General features: G+C 43.9%; 1 protein-coding gene across 2 annotated transcripts in view; it reads left to right on the forward strand.

Annotated features, from left to right (window-relative positions):
- SPHK2 (sphingosine kinase 2) overlaps positions 1–21989 on the forward strand; it is a 58373-nt gene extending 36384 nt beyond the window's left edge. For both annotated transcript variants that reach the window (XM_063436430.1, XM_063436429.1), the window contains exons 5-6: positions 19321–19436; positions 19794–21989. In XM_063436430.1, coding sequence (XP_063292500.1) covers positions 19321–19436; positions 19794–20799 — 1122 coding nt within the window. In that variant the 3' untranslated portion in view covers positions 20800–21989. The remainder of the gene's footprint in view (positions 1–19320; positions 19437–19793) is intronic.
- The last annotated feature ends 3299 nt before the right edge of the window (positions 21990–25288 follow it).

The raw sequence follows: 25288 nt of genomic DNA on the forward strand, positions 1-25288 counted from the left end.
GTTGAAGGATGCTCCTAGCGTTTCCTGAGGACTCCAAGCACTCTGGCAGACACCACAATCACCGAACCGAAGAAGCATATAAATCCTCTCAAGCATATGAATGCTGTAGACAGTTGAATAGGAAACCATACGAATAGGTTTACACTCCTAGCAGTCAAACTGGAACAACATACAATAAATCCTCCCCCAAGAATGAGAAAACACTTCACTTTGAGGGTTAAAACAGGAACTCCCTGTCCTGGCCCATACAGCCTCTTTTATTCCCAATCCCCAAACACAGTACAGCCCACAGGGTTTTACAGAACAACCAATCAATCCGTACAATACACACAGGCACTCCCACACAAAATCCTCCCCTCTGCCTGTGATATGATTACTGAACACAATGGTTAATCTCATTATCACAGGCAGAGGAATACCGTTTTTACACAATATTTATAACTTCTAAAATATACATGTCACAAACATAAAACATACATTTTCATAATCAATCCATTCAGGGGAACAACATATTAAAAAATGGCACGAATCAGACCAGGGGTTCAAAAGTCAGCAAAAGTATTTTTAAAACCCACTGCCAGCATGGCTTTCCGGCCCAAACCAGTTTCACAAGAGTCTGGCAGTGTCCCTGGGACAACACCCTGCTGGAAAACAATGGATCCGGGGGAGGGGAAGAGGAAGTGTCCAATAAGTTTCAGTATTTCCCTTCACTGTTGTTAAAAGGCCAGCACAGTACAATAAAGTACAATATGTCCAAATGCAGTTCTTTAACAGGTCCCATCTTCCCGGAACCATAATCACTGGGCAGGAGGCGAGCAAGCAGTCCCCTCCAGGGAACTGGGGCAGACTCTGGTGCAGGGTCCAGTCCGCTACAGCGGGTTCAGCAGTTCTTAAAGCACAAAGTGTGTGGCTCCAAGCCCTAGAAGAATCTCTCTCATGGGAAAATCGGATAATGACCCGGCTCAGCTTATGTTCCCACTGAAACTGTCTAACGAGTTACTTTGAGATGCTACGTTTATCCGCCAGGATCATGGGTTTGTCCTCAGTGGCTAGAAGAGCCTTATGGCTCAGAACTTGGACAGCAGATTCAGACTCTAAAGCGATTTTATGTGAACTACCCTTCGAGAGAAACAAGCTTTTTGGAAGACCTAATTAGGCAGATGTCTGAAACCAAGAAAGCTTTACCTCAAGATACAAGGCCTCAGAACTATAAAAGGTATCAGTTCAGGGGACAAACATTCTTTTCGCTACCAGGGGAGATTTCGAAAATTTCAAAAACCCGGTGACACCAGCAGACAATGGTCAACAAGATCTCAACAAGTAGGACAAAAAGAAAAAATATTGACGCCAAGAGTGTAGGAGGAGGTGTTTGGTTCTTCGCTCACAAATGGAAGAATACAACTTCAAATTGTTGGATTCTAAGAACCATTTCGGAAGGATACAGAATCCGTTTTCTACAATTCCAAAACCATCTTTCCTGCTTTCAAGTTACCCGGCAAGACAAAAATCAGAGGCATTCCTGGCAGAATCCCTTATCCTGTTACGCAAGGATGTTATAGAGAAGGTACCCAAGCACTTGGAGTTTCAAGGAGTTTACTCGCGCCTGTTCTTAGTGCAAAAACCAAACAGATCCATGCAGCCTACCCTGGACCTCAAGGAGGTCAACACTTGCATTCCGTATCAGAAATTCCGTATGGAAAATATCCTGTCAGTTACATCCTACAGAGGGGAGAATTCATGGCAAAATTAGAGTTGAAGGATACCTACTTCCATTTGCCAGTGTCTGTGTTTTCTCAGAACGGGAAGACTGAAGATTCTGCACTTTCAGTTCAAGGCACTTACCTTTGGCCTTTCATCAGCCCCTCTCATGTCTACAAAAATCCTGGCTCCCATAGCATCTTTACGCCTGAGAGGTATCTCGATAGTTCCTTACCTAGACGATTGGTTCTTGAAAGCAGAATCAGAACAGCTCCTGAGATCACTATAAAGGTGTTGGAAGATCATGGTTGGCTTCTAAACCTCAAAAAAATCCCAGTTGATTTCTTCATTGAGTCTAGAATTCCTGGGACTTCTGGTAGATTCAAGGTCCCTGTCTCTTTTTCTTCCAAGGTCAAAACAAAGACGGATTTGCAAGGCCGTTTCAAGCCTACAAAAGGAATCATGCTCCATCAGAGAAGCAATGAGTGTACTGGGGCTTCTCACTTCTGCAATCCCAGCTGTTGGTTGGGAAAAAGCAGAAATACGACTGTTGCAATGGGACATTCTTGCTCAATGGTCAAGACAACAGGAAGATCTGGACTCTACTCTTCACCTACCCAAAGTGGTAAACAACTAAATTGGTAAAAAGACAAAAGCAACCTTTCAAGAGGCCTTTCTTTCGGACAAAGAGGTTGGATTACAATTACTACAGATGCCTCCCACACTGGCTAAAGTGCCTGTGGCAAACCTAGCCACTTCTGGACTATATGTATTACAGGTTGTCCATAGGCTGAATGTATACTGTATGTCCTTACCTGTATAAGTGCTGTGTTATGGCCGTTCGCATGCTGGCAGCCGTACGCTGCCAGCATACAAAGCATTCGTTCGACGAAACACGGCTATCCCAGCCGTTCGCCGTACGAATGCGGGCTCCCCAGGTAGACCACACATTCACAAGTCGTGTGGTACCAATTAACCGATTGCAACAATGTTGCAATCGGTAATTAAGGGCTCTCCTAGGTGGCCGCCGTCCTGCTACCGACCATGCGGCGGTCGGCCATCTTGGATCCTTTGTCTCTGCAGCGGTGTTCGGTCGTCGAGAGCCTGGAACTGAAAACGGCTACTCGATGATCCGAACACCGCTGGACTTCTAGAGCGTTCGGGAGTTCCGCGTTCGGCACATTCTGTTCCCCATAGATGTTCGGTACTTTTAAACCGAACTCAATGTTTTAATGTATTTTGTGCGGCGTTCGGTTAGAGTAGCTGGGATCAGAGCGGTATTCTCACTAAATGTGCCCGCCGACCCCAGCTATCTACCGAACGGTCATTCGTCTAAAAGCGAGCAAAAATGTATAAAAGATGGATTTCTGTATAAATTGTCGGTTTTGCTCCACGAGGGGATAATCCACTTAATCGTCCATTTTAGTGGGAGTATCCCTCTCGTGTAGCAATGCCTGTTGGGATAATTACAATGCCTGATGGGAGAAATCCCCTGTAACAGCTGTAAGGAAACCCCTTGCAAGGGGAACTGCATAAATATGGAAGTCTGTGAATAAAGCAAGTTAGTTGACTCCCAAACTGTGTTTCGTCCGGTTATTGGGAGGATGGGGAATATTGCCGTGCTTTCTGTCTTGACTGTGGATTTCCTGAGGATACCAACGGATATCGTGGACTAATATACTGCGTTCCGTTACAATTGGTGGCAAGCGACGGGATCCGAACCTTACAGCCGAAAAACGGAGTTCGTGTAACTGGAACTACCGAACGAGGAAAGCAAAGGCAATTCGTATGGAGATTGACTATACCATACTGAAGCGACAGACGTTAAAGGAACTACTAGAAGCCAGAGGGAAAGTAGCCAGCAGCAAAAACAAGGCGACAATCATTGCCGAGCTGATGGAGGGAGACCAAGCCCGCAGCGCTACCCCCCTGGTAGTTATGGAGGAAACGCTCTATGAAAGAGAAATGAGGACCAGGCTAGCGTTTTTGCCGCAACCGATATCAGATGCCATGTTAAATATGGTAATGGCAAATGTGCAGGAATATGTTATGGCACACAGCCCGCAACACACCCTGGCTCGAACCGAGTCAAACCCAGGGTCCCTCTACAACCCAGTAAAGCCCAAGATCCCGTACCAGGCCTTCAGGGCTTTTTGCGAGGAAAAGGACGAGATAGACGGGTACTTGCAGGACTTTGAAAGACTGTGTGATCTGCATGAGCTAGAACGGTCCGTATGGGTACAACTGCTAGCAAGCAAACTAGCAGGTCGAGCAGCCGAAGCGTACCGTGCTGTACCCAGTGAGGACAGCAAAGATTATGCCAAAGTAAAGCGTGCAATCTTGGAGAGGTATGCCATTACCCCAGAGGCATACCGGCGCAAGTTCCGACACTTACGCAAACCAGAGCGAGATTCGCACGCAGAATGGGCACACAAATTGGATCAAGCCTCCCAAGGGTGGATCCAGGCCAGCAACGCCACCACCATGGAGGAATTACGCCAGCTGATGTTGCTGGAACAATTTTTTAACGGATTATCCCCGGAGACGCAAGAATGGGTACGGGATAGGAAACCCCTTACCCTAACGGAAGCGGCTAGATTGGCCGATCAACATTTTGATGCCCGGAGACCCCAGGGACCCGTAGCCAAAAGCTACTCCCGACCCCCAGGACTACCGAGCGCTACAACCCCCCTAGCGCCCACCGCTGCCCCGTTCCGTCCCTCCCAAGGACAGATACCGCCACCGTCCAGATACAACGGGCGGGCCAACATCCAATGCCATTCCTGCAAACAATGGGGGCATATGGCCCGAGAGTGCACCCAGAATCGCAGCAGGCCCACCTGGAATCAGGGCCGTCCAAACCCCGCACCCAGGGCGGCTGCTCACCATTACCAGAGGGACCCCGCCACTCAGGATTTATGGAGTGTGCAGGCGGAGGAACCTCTGGGCATATTGCACGAAGTCATGTCGGTCCGAGCCACTGATAACCGGCAACATCACCGACAACTGGTAACTCTTGAGGGAACCGAAGTGCAGGGTCTGCGAGATTCGGGAGCTACCTTAACCCTGGTAGCCCCCCATTTGGTTTCGGAGGGCACGCATACCGGCGGATCTGTGGCCGTTCGGGTAGCCGGGGGAGCTGTATACCGACTACCCACGGCGAAAGTACATTTGAACTGGGGTGCGGGAGAGGGGACAGTAGAAGTGGGACTAATGCAGAACTTACCAGCAGATGTTGTGTTAGGGAATGATTTGGGTCAGATGACCTCTGCCTTTGTTCCACAGGCACCCTACCAGGAAGCCCATCCAGTAACCACACGGCAACAGGCACGCACCACGGCTACACCGATACACTCTGAGGCTCAGGTAAGAGACCACGACCCTTCCCCGACTTCCATATCCTGGGATACCCCGACTACCTTTATCACCGAAGTACAGACCGATCCCACTCTACAAGTCTATAGGGACCGGGCACAAGCTGTCCAGGCCGGGCTAGAGGGGGAGCATTACACGTGGGAGAAAGAGTTACTATACCGTATCACGGCCAAAGACGTGGGGGGGTCCGTCACTTTGACGAACAAACAACTAGTGGTACCCCGGAAGTATAGGCAGGAGCTGCTCAGAATTGCTCACGATATCCCCTTATCAGGACACCTAGGGATGACCCGTACCCGGTACCGCCTAACGCACGCGTTTTTCTGGCCCGGAATCTCACAGGATGTGCGACAATATTGCACATCCTGCGACGTCTGCCAGAGAGTAGGAAAACGAGGGGATCGCCACAAGGCCAAGTTATGCCCCCTTCCCATTATCGCCGAACCCTTCAGCAGGGTCGCAGTAGATATAATAGGGCCCCTGCCGAAACCCAGTCCTTCTGGGAAGAAATACATTTTAACTGTGGTGGACTACGCCACCCGATATCCCGAAGCGGTAGCCCTCTCTAACATTCACGCTGAAACCGTGGCGGAAGCTCTAATAAAAATATTTTCACGAGTAGGGTTCCCCCAGGAGATAATATCTGACCGGGGCACCCAATTTACTGCTGAGGTTACCCAACAGATGTGGAAAGTGTGTGGCATTAAGCCCATAGTCAATTCAGCCTACCACCCCCAGTCCAATGGACTATGCGAACGCTTCAATGGGACGCTGAAGCAGATGCTTCGGACGTTCGGGGAAACCCACAAAGACTGGGAGAGATTTCTACCTCACCTGCTCTTTGCGTATAGAGAGGTTCCCCAAGAATCGACCGGGTTCTCCCCATTCGAACTACTGTTCGGGAGAAGAGTACGGGGACCTTTAAACTTAATTAGGGAGCACTGGGAGGGGGAGAGTATCGCTAGCGAAACCCCTATAGTATCGTATGTACTGGAGTTCCGAGACCGACTGGAGGCGCTAACCCAGGCCGTACACACCAACCTCCAGGCGGCCCAACAACGTCAGCGGCGATGGTACGATAGGGGAGCCAGAGACCGCAGCTTTCAAGTGGGGCAGAAGGTTTTAATTTTAAAACCTGTCCGCACAGATAAGCTGCAGGCCATCTGGCAAGGCCCATACCAGGTAGTGGAGCAGCGATGCGACACTACCTATGTGATTGGCCCCTGCTCCGGGGTAGGGAAGAGACGCATGCTTCACGTCAACCTGCTCAAACCCTACCACGAGCGGATAGAGGATGTGACGGCAATCTGTGCCTCAGCCATGGAAGATCAGGAGAACTTACCACTACCTGATCTGCTAGAACAGGAAGAGCCGGTAGAGCCCTCCCAGGGGGTTCAACTGGGGGAGCGGCTAAGCCCTCGCGAGCGTGCCCAGATACAGGCGCTGATCGTAGCTAAAGGGGCTACGTTCTCTAATTTACCTGGGTACACTCCGCTGGCCACCCACCGAGTTGAAACCCCGGGACAGCTACCTATGCGGCAGGCACCATATAGGGTCCCGGAATCAGTCCGGACTCATATGAAGGCCGAGCTGGATGAAATGCTGCAGTTAGGGGTTATCGAACCCTCAGATAGCCCCTGGGCATCACCGGTAGTCCTGGTGCCTAAAAAGGACGGCACGACCCGATTCTGCGTTGACTACCGGAGGCTGAATGACAAGACCGTGTCTGACGCCTACCCGATGCCCCGTATAGACGAACTGCTAGATAAAATGGCACGGGGCCAGTATCTCACTACAATTGACTTATGTAAGGGATACTGGCAGATTCCTTTAGCCGATGATGCCATCCCCAAGTCGGCGTTTGTCACCCCGTTTGGCCTGTACCAGTTCAAGGTCATGCCTTTCGGGATGAAAAACGCTCCGGCTACTTTTCAGCGGATGGTAGATCGACTACTGGACGGCTTCCAGGACTATGCCTGTGCCTACCTGGACGACATAGCCATCTTCAGCCAGACTTGGGAAGACCACCTCCAACATATAGGGGCGATCCTAGATCGTATTGGGGGAGCGGGGTTAACGCTGAAACCGAGTAAGTGCCACATAGGGATGGCCGAGGTGCAGTATCTAGGACACCGAGTAGGGTGTGGGCAGTAGAGACCCGAGCCAGCCAAAATTGAGGCCGTGGCCAAGTGGCCTACTCCCAGGACCAAAACCCAGGTGCTAGCGTTTCTAGGGACTGCAGGGTATTATAGGAAATTTGTACCCGACTACAGTACCCTGGCCAAACCCCTGACGGACCTGACCAAAAAGAACCTTCCCCGACTGGTTGTCTGGGCCCCAGAGTGTGAGCAGGCATTCCAACAGCTCAAGACCGCACTAACTAATGCTCCCGTGTTAACTGCTCCTGATCCAACTAAAAGATTTCTTGTCCACACAGACGCTTCAATGTTTGGATTGGGGGCAGTGCTGAGTCAAGTGGGAGCCGATGGCGGAGAACATCCCGTAGCCTACTTAAGCCGCAAGTTGTTACCCCGTGAAGTGAGCTACGCCGCTATTGAGAAGGAATGCCTGGCCGTGGTGTGGGCCCTTAAAAAGTTACAGCCGTATTTGTATGGACAACCTTTCTCCTTACTCACAGATCACAACCCGTTGGTGTGGCTAAACCGTGTATCTGGGGACAACGCCCGGCTGTTGCGCTGGAGTTTGGCGCTGCAGCCCTTTGACTTTACCATCCACTACCGGCCAGGAAAACAAAACGGTAACGCTGACGGGTTATCCAGACAGACTGAACTAGAGAAGTGATCTGTGAGTACTCCCCCGGACATCCCCAAGCCGATCCGTTGGGATCAGACTGTGTATGCCGGCTTGGTTCTGGGGGAGCATTGTGGCAAACCTAGCCACTTCTGGACTATATGTATTACAGGTTGTCCATAGGCTGAATGTATACTGTATGTCCTTACCTGTATAAGTGCTGTGTTATGGCCGTTCGCATGCTGGCAGCCGTACGCTGCCAGCATACAAAGCATTCGTTCGACGAAACACGGCTATCCCAGCCGTTCGCCGTACGAATGCGGGCTCCCCAGGTAGACCACACATTCACAAGTCGTGTGGTACCAATTAACCGATTGCAACAATGTTGCAATCGGTAATTAAGGGCTCTCCTAGGTGGCCGCCGTCCTGCTACCGACCATGCGGCGGTCGGCCATCTTGGATCCTTTGTCTCTGCAGCGGTGTTCGGTCGTCGAGAGCCTGGAACTGAAAACGGCTACTCGATGATCCGAACACCGCTGGACTTCTAGAGCGTTCGGGAGTTCCGCGTTCGGCACATTCTGTTCCCCATAGATGTTCGGTACTTTTAAACCGAACTCAATGTTTTAATGTATTTTGTGCGGCGTTCGGTTAGAGTAGCTGGGATCAGAGCGGTATTCTCACTAAATGTGCTCGCCGACCCCAGCTATCTACCGAACGGTCATTCGTCTAAAAGCGAGCAAAAATGTATAAAAGATGGATTTCTGTATAAATTGTCGGTTTTGCTCCACGAGGGGATAATCCACTTAATCGTCCATTTTAGTGGGAGTATCCCTCTCGTGTAGCAATGCCTGTTGGGATAATTACAATGCCTGATGGGAGAAATCCCCTGTAACAGCTGTAAGGAAACCCCTTGCAAGGGGAACTGCATAAATATGGAAGTCTGTGAATAAAGCAAGTTAGTTGACTCCCAAACTGTGTTTCGTCCGGTTATTGGGAGGATGGGGAATATTGCCGTGCTTTCTGTCTTGACTGTGGATTTCCTGAGGATACCAACGGATATCGTGGACTAATATACTGCGTTCCGTTACAGTGCCCATCTAGGTTCTCGTTTCATTCAAGGAGATTGGAATTGGAAAGAAACAAAGGCATCCTCCAACTTCAGAGAGATGAAAGCGGTATGGAAAGCTCTAAACACCTTCCGTCCATTTATCGCCAATCGGGCAGTAAGGATCCAGTCCGACAACGCCACCACAGTGGCTTAATTAAACCATCAAGGGGGCACAAAAGTGAGATCTCTACAGGACCTATTCTACCGGATCATGGCCCAATCCAGGCTAATCTCGCTCTCGGCAACCAATGTCAGACGGTCTCTGAATATCATAGCAGACGACCTCAGCAGACGTCATTGGTCTCAGGCAGACTGGTCACTGACACCCCAAATGTTCTTGGAGTTGGTTACCCGTTTTGGTTTACCGGGATTCAACTTTATGGCCACAAGGAGAAACAGGAAAGTTCCTACCTTTGCTTCTCTCCAGGCACGGGATTGCCCAGACTTCCTAGATGGCCTGTCTTTCACTTGGAACTACAAGATGGGCTACGTTTTCCCTCCGATAGCATTGATTCCAAGGATTGTTCAAAAAATAAGATGGGAGAAAGCAAGGATTCTAGCATCTTGCCCTTCTGGCCAAACAGAAGTTGGTTCTCCGAAGTAGAAAACATGACAATCTCACGCTGGTCTCTCCCAATTTCTACCAACGTCATAGAAAAGGTGATACTTCCAATAGAGACCCTAGTAATGTTCCACCTGACGGCATGGCTGCTGCAAGGTTGATTCTCCGAGAGCAAGGGCTTTCAGACAGTTTGTGTGACATTCTTCTGTCTTCGGTCCATTTATCAATTGTCAAAATGTATTTCAGAATTTGGATGAAGTTCAGGAACTGGTGTTCTAAACATGGTTTGGATCCTGCTAAAGCATCTATCCCTGATATTTTATCTTTTTTGCAGGATGGTTTTGTAGTTGGTCTAAGTCACTTCCTTGTCCGTGATATTGCCTCTGACTTGCTTATCCGCAGATTTTTTTAAATCTATTCGTCTGAAGCGTCCTCCCAAGCTCTCTCCTTTTCATGTCATTGGTTCTTCAAGCCCTTTGTAAACCCCTGTTTGAACCATTACAGGATGTTCCCCTGAAACTGCTTACTATCAAAACGGCTTTCCTGGTAGCAATCACCTCAGCAGGAAGGATAGGGGAAATTCAGGCTCTTTCCTCTGCTTCTGAATTCACGATCTTCCATCAAGACAAACGTGGTCCTGCACCCCAGACCTTCTTTTTTGCCTAAGGTTATTTCAAGAAAATCTATGAACCAACCTATTGTTCTGCCTTCCTTCTGTCAATTCCCTTCATCGGATCTTGAAAGAAAATGATGTTAGAAGAGCATTGGAAATATATCTTCAGAGGTCACAATGCCTTAGGACCTCTGTTCATCTCTTTTCAGGGCTCTGATAAAGGTAGTCTTGCCTCCAGATCTTCTATATCCAGATGGCTAACCGAAACCTTTAAACTGGCTTATCAAACCAGAGGGGTTCCAATTGGATTTCCATTGAGGGCCCATTCCATAAGGGCTATGGCAACTTCCTGGGCTGAAAGAGCAGCAGCCTCACCTGAAGATATCTGCAAGGCGGCTACTTGGTCTTCCTTTAATACATTTATTAAGCATTATAGGCTGGACATATTCTCATCCTCTGAAGCAGTTTTTGGGTATAAGGTGCTCCAGGCAGTGGCCTTCTAAGTTCCCACCCTTTGTTTGTTTGCAGGGATCTTGCTATATCCCACTTGTAAGTACTGCCACTATACGTGCCGAAAAACAGTAATTTTACTTACCATAAATTCCTTTTTTCTTAGTATAGTGGCAGTACTGCCTTTTCCCTCCTATTTTTTTTTTTTTTGGATTAAATAAATTTTGCAGTGTTCAGGCTCCGTTTGGTTCCTTTGTATAACTGGAGTTCTCCTCTAAGATACAGGATTTATAGGTGCAGCAGGCGGGGCACACAGTTATCTTCTAAAATAAGGGGGAGCTTCTTGTCCTCTATAGAAGGCACATCCCACTTGTAAGTACTGCCACTATACTAAGAAAAAAGGAATTTACTGTAAGTAAAATTACAGTTTTTTGCATTTTTCACACACAAACAAATATTAATGCTAACTTTGGCCAGTGTTTGTGACGAAGGGGCTACTAAAAAAGACTGGACATTACCCCATTTACAATACCTTGGGTTGTCTACTATTGCAAATGGTATGCCATCATGGAGGTAATTCTCAATCCTGGACAACCAGACGGTCTCAAAGGCAACGTAACCAATCTGGCAAATTTCAATGTGAAAAAACTGAAAAAACTGAAAAGTGTAACTGCAATAAAATACACATTTGTATTCAGCGATGTCTCACGTGTAAAACAGTACCCCCTATGTACAGGTGTTATGGTGTTTTGGGAAGTTACAGGGTCAAATATAGCATGTTACACTTTTCAGTTTTTTCACATTGAAATTTGCCAGTTTGGTTACGTTGCCTTTGAGACTGTATGGTAGCCCAGGAATGAGAATTACCTCCATGATGGCATACCATTTGCAAAAGTAGACAACCCAAGGTATTGCAAATGGGGTATGTCCAGTCTTTTTTAGTAGCCACTTGGTCATATGTATGTATGTATGTATGTATGTATATATTTTTTTACAATTATTTTTATTTATATATAGGTATACATATAGTGATGTATACGTATATACTTAGGTATATACATATATATATTATTTTGTTCTACGTGTATTTTGATATCTATATATATATAAATATCAAAATACAGTTAGAACGAAATTACACACATATTTTTTATTATTTTTTTATTTTTTTTACATATTTTTTTTATTATAAAATATATATATATAATTATGTATATATTTAATCAATATCCTTGTACGTGTATTTTGATATTAATATATATATATATATATATATATATATAATTATATATTCCCGAAAGAGTGCACTCAAAGGACTTGAATAAATTTCAAATAGATACTTTAATGAAGTATTATATTACAAGAAAATACGGATCGACGTTTCAGTCCCAACTGACTTTTATCAAGACAATTTTCTAACGTGCAGGCAATGGTTAAATACACAACAGTGCATACTGATTGGAGAGTGAAAACTGAAATCGAGGTTCTGTGATGTCATCAATGACGTGAACAGATTCAAAAAACTTAATGTGATTGTATTAACCCCTGTGAGGGAGGGGGAGGCTAGATTGAGTGATGCTCAAAGATTGAGTTAAAGTAACAGCCATAAAAATACCGATATATATATATATATATACAGAGGATTATTTACAAAGAACTATTTACAAGCCACGGATAGTAGTCAATGGAGAAGAGGCAGATAAGGACGGCAGGACCCGCTGAGAAACCAACAAGCAAAAAACACATACATAGATCATGAAATAAACATGTTGAAATAAAAATGTTCGTATGCGAGTCCTAACCCCCCTTACCTCTTACAAAGGAGGCCCCTTAACTCACCAGAGACAGTATTGAAAAATTGACACATTAGTATATTGGTACTTGCTCAAAATACATGCTAAAAGTACGTATAACAAAGCATATGGTATAGCATGGTATACACGTACTCTGATTCAAACATTCGTAGTTTCATAATTTCATAATACGATAGCACTAGAAAGCAGACAGCATCTATACTATGGAGCTAATAACTGCAGACAATGTAACCAAAAATTGAACAATTGAAAAACTAAAAGTTCATTCACCGTCTCGGAATGAAACAGTATAACGGATTCTTCTCATTAAGTCCGTGCGGAGACCTAGTCCCCAGTGTGTGGATCCAATACGCTTCTCTCTTCAGAAGCTGGTTGTCCCGATTACCCCCCCTAGGAGATAGAGGTACATGGTCTATACCCATGAAGCGGAGTGATGGTAGGGTATGTCCTGCTTCTAAGAAATGTCTAGCCACCGGGGTAGTGGCCGAGCCACTAAGTATTGCTAATCGAATAGCTGATCGATGTCCTCTCATCCGTTCTCTAAGATCATTAGAGGTTTTTCCAATATATATCAAACCACACGGACATATGATCCGATAAACAACATGAGTCGTAGTACAAGTTATCCTATGGCGAATTTTGTATATGTTTCCCGTTCTTGGATGAGGAAACGATTTCCCTGGTATCATATTATTACATGCCATACAGTTTAAACACCGAAAACATCCCAGATTTTTATTGGGTATCTGTTCCTGTATACGGGTAAATTGATCCGTGTGTACCAAAAAGTTCCTCAAGTTTTTACCTTTCTTATAACTCATCACAGGGGGTTGCCTGAATTGAGTAGGGAGAGAGGGATCTTTCTTCAAGGTCTCCCAGTTGGCTCGTATTACAGAAGCCACCTCCTGGGACTGGGTGTGTAGTATCTGAGGGAAGATGAATCAATCCCCTGTTCCCACACTCGATGTCTGGTTCGTCCTTGGTTCCTTTGCTTTGGATAGTGCCGTCTGTATAGAGTATTTGGAGTACCCTCTTTCAAGGAACTTCTCAGACATATTCAGTATCTGCGCCTCCGCATTCTTTGGGTCTGAATTGTTCCGTATTACCCTAGAAAACTGTGCCACAGGTAATGAGTTTTTCAAGCTCTGGGGGTGAAAACTAGTGGCATGTAAGATCGTATTCCGATCTGTCGGTTTTGAAAAGAGAGTGTATCCCAGTTTGTTGTTGTCAACGTAGATACGTAAATCCAAGAAATCGATTTGTTGATCATTCAATTGGTATGTAAATTTAATCGGTGATACATGATTATTTAATTCTTCTACCATCCGATGCAGGGGAATCAGTGTCTGAGTCTGAACTGAGTGACTCATCTAAGAAACACCAAGTGTACCGCAGTGATTCAAGTAGCACTTTTTTAGACCCAGGTCTGGGCCTCACCCGAGAATCTTCAACCAGAGATACAGGAATTATAGATCGCCCGCATCCTATCGATACACCACCAGGAGGGGCCAGAAGGGGAAAAGGCACTGGAGTCAGAGGGCGACCCCCGAGAAGACAATAGATCATCCGATCATTAACTTGTCAAACAGGGTACTCACAAAAACAGAAACTGCATTACTATCTAAAGGACTGTCTTTTATCCCTACATTAGGGACCAATGAATTTGAATGGGAGGTTGACCAATTTAAGTTCACACGGAAACTCCGCTTAGCTGAGTATTTTAAATCTCAACCTGCCATCATTAATCCGAGTGATACTCTACGACTCCGCAGTACATTCGACCCCCCCATCTACTAGTGCTTCATTGAAAGTGTTTTCGCAGAACCTCAAGACAGACAGCACTAGACTTTTACACCAAGATAAGAAAGGAACTTCGAATATTTCCAGAATGGAAAGAATGGCTTTGAACACACTAGCTAGTGACATGTCTATATCCATACGTCCAGCAGACAAAGGGGGTGCACTTGTGATTATGCAGTATGATGACTACAGAGCTGAGATCCTTCGACAACTATCAGATGAACAAGTATATCAAATCTCTGTGAAGGACCCCGTAATTAATTTTAGCCGCACTATCTACAATACATTACGAAGAGGATTAGAAGCAGGCTATCTGACCAGCACGGAATTTGAATACCTATGGGAAACGAGCCCAAGATGCCCCATCATTTATACATTACCTAAAGTCCATAAAAACCTCAGTAAGCCACCAGGACGTCCAATAGTCTCTGCCATAGGTGGCCTCCTAGAGCCGATTGGTAAATGGTTGGATTTAAAATTCAAAGCACCGGTAATTGCATTACCTACCTGCGTGAAAGATACTAAAGATGTAATTGAACATCTTAAAACCTTTACCTTACCTGAGGAGGGTATTACTTTAGTAACCCTCGATGTGAGTAGTCTTTACACGGTGATACCGCATGAAGACGGCATACAAGCCATGAAAGAAGTCTTACAGCTGCACAATGACAAAATGACACCACCTATTGACTATCTGATGGAGTTGCTGGAACTTTGTCTGAAATTGAATTACTTTAGGTTTGAATCCAAGTTCTACATACAGCGGACTGGCACGTCGATGGGGGCACCTATGGCCCCTATGTATGCTAACGCATATATGCACAAATACGAAACAGAAAATATCTTGCAAGTTTACGGCCAGTACATACAGAAATACTTTCGTTTTATTAACGATATTTTGATTATTTGGACAGGAGGACAACCAAAACTGCATCGGATGGTAGAAGAATTAAATAATCATGTATCACCGATTAAATTTACATACCAATTGAATGATCAACAAATCGATTTCTTGGATTTACGTATCTACGTTGACAACAACAAACTGGGATACACTCTCTTTTCAAAACCGACAGATCGGAATACGATCTTACATGCCACTAGTTTTCACCCCCAGAGCTTGAAAAACTCATTACCTGTGGCACAGTTTTCTAGGGTAATACGGAACAATTCAGACCCAAAGAATGCGGAGGCGCAGATACTGAATATGTCTGAGAAGTTCCTTGAAAGAGGGTACTCCAAATACTCTATACAGACGGCACTATCCAAAGCAAAGGAACCAAGGATGAACCAGACATCGAGTGTGGGAACAGGGGATAGATTCATCTTCCCTCAGATACTACACACCCAGTCCCAGGAGGTGGCTTCTGTAATACGAGCCAACTGGGAGACCTTGAAGAAAGATCCCTCTCTCCCTACTCAATTCAGGCAACCCCCTGTGATGAGTTATAAGAAAGGTAAAAACTTGAGGAACTTTTTGGTACACACGGATCAATTTACCCGTATACAGGAACAGATACCCAATAAAAATCTGGGATGTTTTCGGTGTTTAAACTGTATGGCATGTAATAATATGATACCAGGGAAATCGTTTCCTCATCCAAGAACGGGAAACATATACAAAATTCGCCATAGGATAACTTGTACTACGACTCATGTTGTTTATCGGATCATATGTCCGTGTGGTTTGATATATATTGGAAAAACCTCTAATGATCTTAGAGAACGGATGAGAGGACATCGATCAGCTATTCGATTAGCAATACTTAGTGGCTCGGCCACTACCCCGGTGGCTAGACATTTCTTAGAAGCAGAACATACCCTACCATCACTCCGCTTCATGGGTATAGACCATGTACCTCTATCTCCTAGGGGGGGTAATCGGGACAACCAGCTTCTGAAGAGAGAAGCGTATTGGATCCACACACTGGGGACTATGTCTCCGCACGGACTTAATGAGAAGAATCTGTTATACTGTTTCATTCCGAGACGGTGAATGAACTTTTAGTTTTTCAATTGTTCAATTTTTGGTTACATTGTCTGCAGTTATTAGCTCCATAGTATAGATGCTGTCTGCTTTCTAGTGCTATCGTATTATGAAATTATGAAACTACGAATGTTTGAATCAGAGTACGTGTATACCATGCTATACCATATGCTTTGTTATACGTACTTTTAGCATGTATTTTGAGCAAGTACCAATATACTAATGTGTCAATTTTTCAATACTGTCTCTGGTGAGTTAAGGGGCCTCCTTTGTAAGAGGTAAGGGGGGTTAGGACTCGCATACGAACATTTTTATTTCAACATGTTTATTTCATGATCTATGTATGTGTTTTTTGCTTGTTGGTTTCTCAGCAGGTCCTGCTGTCCTTATCTGCCTCTTCTCCATTGACTACTATCCGTGGCTTGTAAATAGTTCTTTGTAAATAATCCTCTGTATATATATATCGGTATTTTTATGGCTGTTACTTTAACTCAATCTTTGAGCATCACTCAATCTAGCCTCCCCCTCCCTCACAGGGGTTAATACAATCACATTACGTTTTTTGAATCTGTTCACGTCATTGATGACATCACAGAACCTCGATTTCAGTTTTCACTCTCCAATCAGTATGCACTGTTGTGTATTTAACCATTGCCTGCACGTTAGAAAATTGTCTTGATAAAAGTCTGTTGGGACTGAAATGTCGATCCGTATTTTCTTGTAATATAATACTTCATTAAAGTATCTATTTGAAATTTATTCAAGTCCTTTGAGTGCACTCTTTCGGGAATATATGGAGTGGCTGGAGCTGTTGCACCAAGGCATCTAACAAGACCGGTTAAATTGAGTGCGGGGCATTCGGATTTTATATATAATTATATATATAAATATTAAAATACACTTGGTGTCTGTGTGTGTGTGTGTGTGTGTGTGTGTGTGTGTGTAATATATATATTTGATCTAAGTATATTTTATTTGTAACTTTAATTTATTTTTATTTATTTTTAACTTTAAGGGGTTAAGAGGGGAGGAGAGGGGCAGAGACAGTGTCAGCCAGTGATTTTACATCACTGGCTGACACACAGGACTAGTGATCACAGTGACTGGCTGTCACTGTGATCACCTCCTGCAGATCACGGTAATTGGCCACAGGGGGAGTGCCTGGGTGGCCAGGCATGCCCCCCACCGCGATCTGCAGGGGGATCCTGCCTGTAGTTTCACGTGTCAGCCCATAGGCTGACACATAGTAACTCTGATCGCAGTGACAGGCTGTCTCTGCATTCAGATCGCAGAGACAGCCTCTCACTGCGATCATACTCTGCAGATCGCGGTCACTGACCGCAGGGGGACTGCCTGGGGGGCCAGGCATGTCCACCGACCGCGATCTGCAGCGGGAAAATGCCGCGGCTCCATGTGTCAGCCGATTTTAAAATCGGCTGACGCATGGTAAATACCGATCGCAGTGACAGCCTGTCACTGCGATCGGAAGCTGCAGACCGCGGTCCCCAGGCACAGGGGGGCTGCCTGGGGGGCCAGGCATGCCCCCCGACCGCGATCTGCAGCGGCCATGTGCCGCCGGCCACGTGGGAGGCAAGACCGCCCAGGACGTTCTATGCCGTCCTGCGGCGTTTAGAGCCGGCCAATTAAGGACGGCATAGAACGTCCTGCGGTCTTAAGGGGTTAAGCGGTTAATTAACCTAAGGCAGAAAAAAAAACACATTTTTATAAAATAGGCACAAGCACCCTAAAATACAACACATTCCCCTAAATGTCCCTGATCCCCTGATAGCTCTGATCTGGGTGAACAACATATCTAAAAATCACCCAGATCAGAGCAGGGGTTCAGGAATTTTGTTGAAGTCCCATTTTGACTGGTATATTTCCAACAGTCGAATATCTGTTCGAATTACCGAATGAACATAGTCAATGTGTGTCCCTTGTTCGCGCCGTTCGACTTGTCGAAGTTTCCTGGAAGGTAACTTTTCAGCGGTGTTCGTGCCATCGCGTGTCCGATTTGAGTTCCATGAACTCGACGACAAAACACAGCTGAGCACTTCGACCAAATAAGATAGCCTCCGCCAAGTGTACTGTTAGAAGTGCTATTGTCCAGAGTCCAAATAGGCACAAATAGGGTCTCTCAACATTAAAGGGGCCATAGTCACAGGGTATTCATAGGGAAAATTAGGATTGCTGAACAAACCGATAAAATAAGAGAGAAAATATAAAACCCAGGGACAGTGGTCTGTCACACTGATAAATTCTACATTATCTTTGCCTTGGACTGCAATTATATGCTAGGCAAGGCACTAGCCTTGTGCTAGCTCACCTCCCCATTACCCAAACAGCTGGAGAATGGCTGGCTTTTTTATGCCAAAAAAGACCCATTTATAGTTTGACACAAACCTGGAGGGCAGTGTCCAGAATAGCTGCACTCAGCCCGCAACAATGAGATGTAGAGGTTATGATTGCTAGACTGCTCTGTTAATGGTTATTCCAACCAAAACTGTTTTAATCAAACACTGTTTTTGGTTGAAGTAGCCTTTGCTGGAACCGACTCTCTCACCTGTAAGGCCAAATATTTCCTGCAGTCCAATCTGACATCAGGGATGTTGCTCCCCTTTCACTGCAGGCAGAGAAACATTTTAGATGCAGGGCAGAGTGAGTACTATGGGTGCCTCGGAGAGAGGCCATGCGCCAATGATCAAGTGTTGCAAACATGGTAGTCATGTTAATGACTGACACCTTTCATGCAAAGAATTGGCATTAGAAGCATAGAACCCTTGTTCTGGGCTGCTAATGATGCTGCCCTAAGTATAGTTACAATTCCTGCAGCAAAGCACATTATCTCTGTATCTGGAGAGCATTAGACTCCATGCATTTTTTTTTCTCCGTTAGAGGAATCTACAAATGTGGATGGACTTTAATACCTGTCGTAAATATATTTTTCACTTCAACCTTTAATATTGTTCAGTTGTTATGATCGGGTTTATAGATAAACTAACATTTTGTGGTTTGCATTTAATAGCTCCATAAATTCTTGTTTTTTTATTATTTTTTTTCCCTCTCTGTAACATGCAAATGTTTAATGCAATACAAATTCTGCCTCAATATAATTGTTTGTGGTTTATTTTTAATCTGCACATTTTTGCTCTCTCTGGTTAGGTTATTAATGGTTTGATGGAGCGCTCTGATTGGGAAGATGCAATAAAAATGCCAATTGGAATTCTTCCTTGTGGCTCAGGAAATGCCTTGGCTGGAGCGATCAACTACAATGCAGGGTAAAACAGTCAAAATAATGTATTTGGCTGCAAGATGCTTGACTGCTTTAAAAAAAATATTAATAATAAAAGTCTAGAAAACAAATGGGGGCTATACCATCACAAATAGGACCACTTTGTTTGCATCCTACTGACTCCAGTTTTGTTTGCTTCTGTCCTATCAACAATTTACTGTAATGAGGGAATAGTTGTTTTAGAGTCTAAATCTAGTTTTGTTCTGGAGATCATGTACTATGGCTCTGCAGTGATCTACACTTCTTTGGACACTCCTCATGAACAGAACATATTTATAGTTGAGAGTACTGCAATTGTATTTATTATTCATATTCTTTAATTATTTTGTATTTTTATTTTCAGGTTTGAACAGGCAATGGGGTCTGAGCTGCTACTTAACTGTATCTTACTGCTTTGCCGTGGTACAGTTATGCCTATGGACCTTGTGTCAGTAACAACCTGCTCTGGAATCCGTTCTTTCTCTTTCCTAAGTGTTGCTTGGGGTTTCATTTCTGATGTGGACATAGAAAGTGAGAAGTACAGACACATGGGCTCTGCTCGTTTTACAGTAGGGACTATGGTAAGGGTGGCTTCACTGCGAACCTATAAAGGCCGTCTCTCTTATTTACCTGTGCTAGATGCACACCGTCCGATTTGTAGAAGTATCACCTTGGCTCCTAATGGAAGTCTTGTTCCGTTCCAGCGCTCTCAGTTGCACCGTACTGTTTCAGATATGGGCCTCTGTGAAGAACGCAATGTTATGTATAAGCGCAGCTCTGCTTCTCTTGACACCAACGAGTTACCCAGTTTTGAAACACCTTCTCCAGGCTCTCCAACAGCCTTGAATTCTTCTAGCTTTCCATTTGACTCTGTGTCTGACTCTTCACAACAAGATAGCACACTGCACAGGGAGATGGAACGTACAATCCACCATCAAGTAAATGGACCCAAGGATGACCTTGTTCCTGCATTGGAGCAACCAATACCGAAGACCTGGGTAACAGTGGAAGAGGATTTTGTATTGGTACTGGCAATTTATCAGAGTCATTTGGGAGCAGACTTATTTACAGCACCGTTTTCCTCCTTTAATGATGGTTTAATACACCTTTTCTATGTGAAAGCGGGTATATCTCGGGCAGCCCTTGTGCGCCTTTTCCTAGCCATGGAAAAAGGTAACCACATAGAGATGGAGTGTCCATACCTTGTTCATGTCCCTGTTCGAGCTTTCCGTTTAGAGCCTCTAACACGAAAGGGGATAATTACTGTAGATGGAGAACGGGTAGAATATGGCCCTGTTCAAGCTCAGGTTCACAATGGACTAAGCAATCTCATTACTGGCTCTAGTAGGGTTCGCATGGCATCAGTCTAGGAATTAATCTTTAACCCTGCTATATTGTGCAATACTGTAGTAATTTTGTTATTCTTGATGCTTGAATGCATCTTTTTTTTTTTTTCAGTACAACACTGGGCCAGAAAACATTGATATTATAAGCATGTGCCTAAACCTAATGCTATTTGCCTACTGGATATATTTTTTCTCTCGTGTTAGTCCTTAATTATATGCAAGATTTAGAAAAAAATATGGTTTGTTTTTTTAGAAACGTTGCTTACTCTTGGACCACAATTGTTCATAATAATTTACTTCACTTAACTCTAGTGAAGACAATTACACTTACTGCTAACATGAGCCATTTTTTTTAAGTGTATGTAAAGTCTAAACTTTAAAGACAGGAAGTTGTTTTTCCGTTAGAAGTTTCTTTGGTTTTACATAGTTGGTTGTCTGTCCTGTGTCTCCATCCATGTTGAATACTGAATTATCGCCACATTTTTTGGCAACGTTATGTTCTTTTATTTCTGCAAAACTATATTTTCATCAAGATGTGCTTGCAGGCAATTGCATCTCCTATGGAGGTGAAATGAACATGTGAATGAAACATGTTTCTTGTCAACACCCTCTTTTGTTTAAATAACCTCAACAAGTGCTTATTACAAAATAATTGTTTGTTCTCACTACCAGGATATTTAGCTACCACTGCATTATAAAAACTCTTGAATACTCCTCTGGTAAGGAACATGTTTTAGTTACTGTATGTTTCATACCCAAAGACAGACTTGTATTTTTATATTAAGTAGAATATATTAACCCACTTAATTCTAACTATACTGTGGGTAAATGACCCAATGTTATAAAAACAAATACAATTAAAACAAATACTGCAGTTAGTAGTAATGCAAAAATACTATTTCTTTCATGCTGAAAATGTTATTTCTTTCTTTCTAAATCTGTTTTTGATGGCAATAATGCAATTAACACATTAAGTAGAAGCAATCTCAGGATGCATTAAATTATTATTTTATCTATTAAATGGTAATCTATTTATTGCATAAAGGCATTCTCTTGTTTGCAAATCTGTCAGATTACAGCTAAAACTAGTTTTGTTGTGCACTTGCTATTTTTTTTGTACTTCATTCAACCCTTAACTGGTAATAATTTGAACATAGATCTTCCCCCCCCCCCCAATAAAGGGAATGCATCTTAGACCGCTAATAATAACTGACTACTTTAACTATGCAAAACAAATATAGTTCTTTTAAACTTGCTGTTTGACGAGTCATTATCTTACTCATTTAGAGAAAACATCTTACTACATTTTACCATTTTTAAATAGGCTAAAACATACCTGAGGGTATGCATACCATGGTTAACATGGATGGGGGGACCCTGCATTCGCACAACTGATAGAATAACAAAAAAGTGTTACCTGCTCACTATCCCAAGTCCCTATGCACATTTGAATAACTGGATGTTTTTATTTTTTTAATATTACTCCAATGGCCATTAAAGTGTGAAGTCACTCCCAACATTTTAAATGGTCAAAGAGGGGCACTTGGGGTGTGAGTGGGGATGGGACTGTTATGAGACATTTTAGGTGACTTACTAAGAACAATCTATGAAACTAAAAAGTAGTTTAGAACGTGAACAATTATCAACTGTTTATAAACACATTTAATGTAATATAAAGACCTATTAGTCCGAGTATTATTGCTGTGGACCTCTGGTATAAACTCAGACACGACCACAATATGGAGCTGGACTGAGCCAAATGGGTCCCTGCTGTTTTCAGATGGGTTTGATAACTGCGGTGAGATAATTTTTAAAATATCTCGACCACATTAATTACGTCTAAGTTAATCAAATTTGTGTTTATGAATAGTCACATTTGTTATGTTTGATTAAAACAATTGGACAGCATATGTTTGCTGTTTGGTATATAGTGCAAAAAGATCATCAATTATCCACCAACTATGGAAACAATCCAATGCAATCTGGTTTCATACAATTATTGGTTGTTTTTTCCCAGAGCCCCCCGCCCCCCCCCAAAAAAACACACACTGTACGAAGATTATGGTTAAAATAAATACTATATTAATGGAAATGCTTATGTATAATGGAATTGGCTTGGCACTTATTGAGAGAACATATCAATGCATGTTCATCAGCACCTTGCATGGTCAGTCAATTTAGGCATTTGTAAAAGGATAGACTTTTTGTGTGCCAACGGAGTCCAAAATTATCCAATCGTGTATTACAAATATACTTGTTGTTAGACTAGGATTCTAAAGGAAATGTCATGTAGTGCCCTAAAAAACATTGGGATTTATATCTCTATTGCAATTTTTTTCACTTCCACCAAATTATATGCATGGAATTAGCTTAATTTCCAATTCTTTTCCTGCTAAATTTTATTTCCTATTCCAATCAGATCACGGTATCTGTTCTAATCCTCATGGCTTGATCTAAGGTTGAAGCGAACCTGTTCTTTAAGTGATTAAAATTATGTAATAAATTAAATACAATTCTATGTGTGCAATTACTCCCTTTCCAGAGCTGTTGCTATCACCATTATACAGACTTTGAGTGTTACTCTAATACAGTGGTTCTTAGAGGGTCACTATAGGCACCCAGACCACTTCAGCTCATTAAAGTTGTCGGGTGCAATGTTCCTGTCCTACTTAGTCCTGCAATGTATATCCTTGCAGTTTTTTGAAACTGCAATAATTACATTGCTTCATTAAGACTGCCATTAGGGGCACTTCCTGCTTGTTTAGCAACTTTTCGTCGCCTTTATGACGCTGGACACCCTCAAGCTTTGCATGAGGATATCCAGCGTCCGTTAAATCCCCATAGGAAAGTATTTATACAATGCTTTCCTTTGGGGAGGGTCTAATGCGCTTGCCGCACATGGGAATTAGTTTCCCCCCTTCCCCCTCTGTCGGGTGACCAAGGGAGATCAGTGCTGGAATTGGGTGAGTACAGAAAGGTGTTTTGTCTTTTTTAAAAAAAAATTTTTATATCCCATTCCATCATGGATGGGGGGGCGCAAGGGAACTTTAGTGTAACTTTATAATCCTTACACTATAGCAGCGTTTCCCATTGGTGTTCCACAAATGGGGTTCCGCCAAGATTTCTAAAAGCAAAATGGCCGCAGCCGGCGATGGAGCTGTGGGCAATAATCTCCCTGTTCTGCTCCCTCGCGCGCATAGCAGTGATGCAAGAGCCGGAGTATAACATCACTCTGACATCACTAAGAGGCAAGGGAGCCGAGCAGGGAAATCACTGCTCCCTCTCTGCCAGCCGCTCAGCAGCCCCACTGGACCCCAGCGATTGCACGCGCAGCCACACTGGGACATAGAGACTCCATGCCAGCACTGCCAAAGGAATGAGAATTACCCCCATGATGGCATACCATTTGCAAAAGAATACAACCCAATGTATTGCAAATGGGGTATGTCCAGTCTTTTTTTTGTAGCCACTTAGTCACAAACACTGTCCAAAATTTGCGTTCAATTACGTTTTTTACTTTTTTCACAAACAAATATGAACGCTAACTTTGGTCAGTGTTTGTGACCAAGTGGCTACTAAAAAAGACTGGACATACCCCATATTAAATACCCTGGGTTGTCTACTTTAAAAAAAAATATGTACATGTGGGTTGTGATTCAGAGATTTATGACAGATAATAGTGTTACAATGTCACTATTGATACATTTTAAAACTGTATGTTTTGCAACCGCAATATCCTACTTGTACTTATAGCCCTATAACTTGCAAAAAAAAAGCAGGTAAACACTGGGTATTTTTAAACTCAGGACAAAATTTAGAATCTATTTAGCAGTTTTTTTTTTCCATTAGCTTTTGTAGATGAGTAAAAGATTTTTTCAAGTAAAAGTCAAAAACATGTATTTTTTTTTTCATATTTTTATTTATTTTTTAAATTAAATTACATGAGCTTTCACCCCATTACAAAACATGGCCTCATCCCGTTGCAACGGGCAATCGACCGATTCATTTGGCAAAACAAGAGACACAGAGTGTCCCGCAATATACTCTACTGCCCCAAGACGAGAGGCGGCCTGGAATAACCCCACTTGCACTTTTACTACCTACTGGCCCAAATGACGCAAATAGCCTTATGGCATACCCCGCCATAAACTAGAAGATGGGTTGACCTAGAATCGTTGCTCATGAAATCAGACCTCCCACAATTCTACACCTGGACCCCGAAAGAACACAGCGCACTCCCAAGAACAGCATGCCCATCCATCACCAACTCATCCAACTATGGGACAGGTTTGCCCTTAACTACGAATTAAAGTCCCCGACCTTACCCCTATATACCGTAACAGGGCCTTCAACCGGGCATGAGACCTAGGGACTTAAGGGGCATCGAGCGAGCTGGCCTCCAGAGAGTCCACCAACTATACACAGGCGACTCCGTGGTCTCCTTCCCGGAACTGCAATCTAGAGCAACCCTAACCCCATCTGACTTCTTCAGATAGCTCCAACTCCAAAACTA

The sequence above is a fragment of the Pelobates fuscus genome, chromosome 11 (genome assembly GCF_036172605.1).
Source record: "Pelobates fuscus isolate aPelFus1 chromosome 11, aPelFus1.pri, whole genome shotgun sequence".
Taxonomy (NCBI): domain Eukaryota; kingdom Metazoa; phylum Chordata; class Amphibia; order Anura; family Pelobatidae; genus Pelobates; species Pelobates fuscus.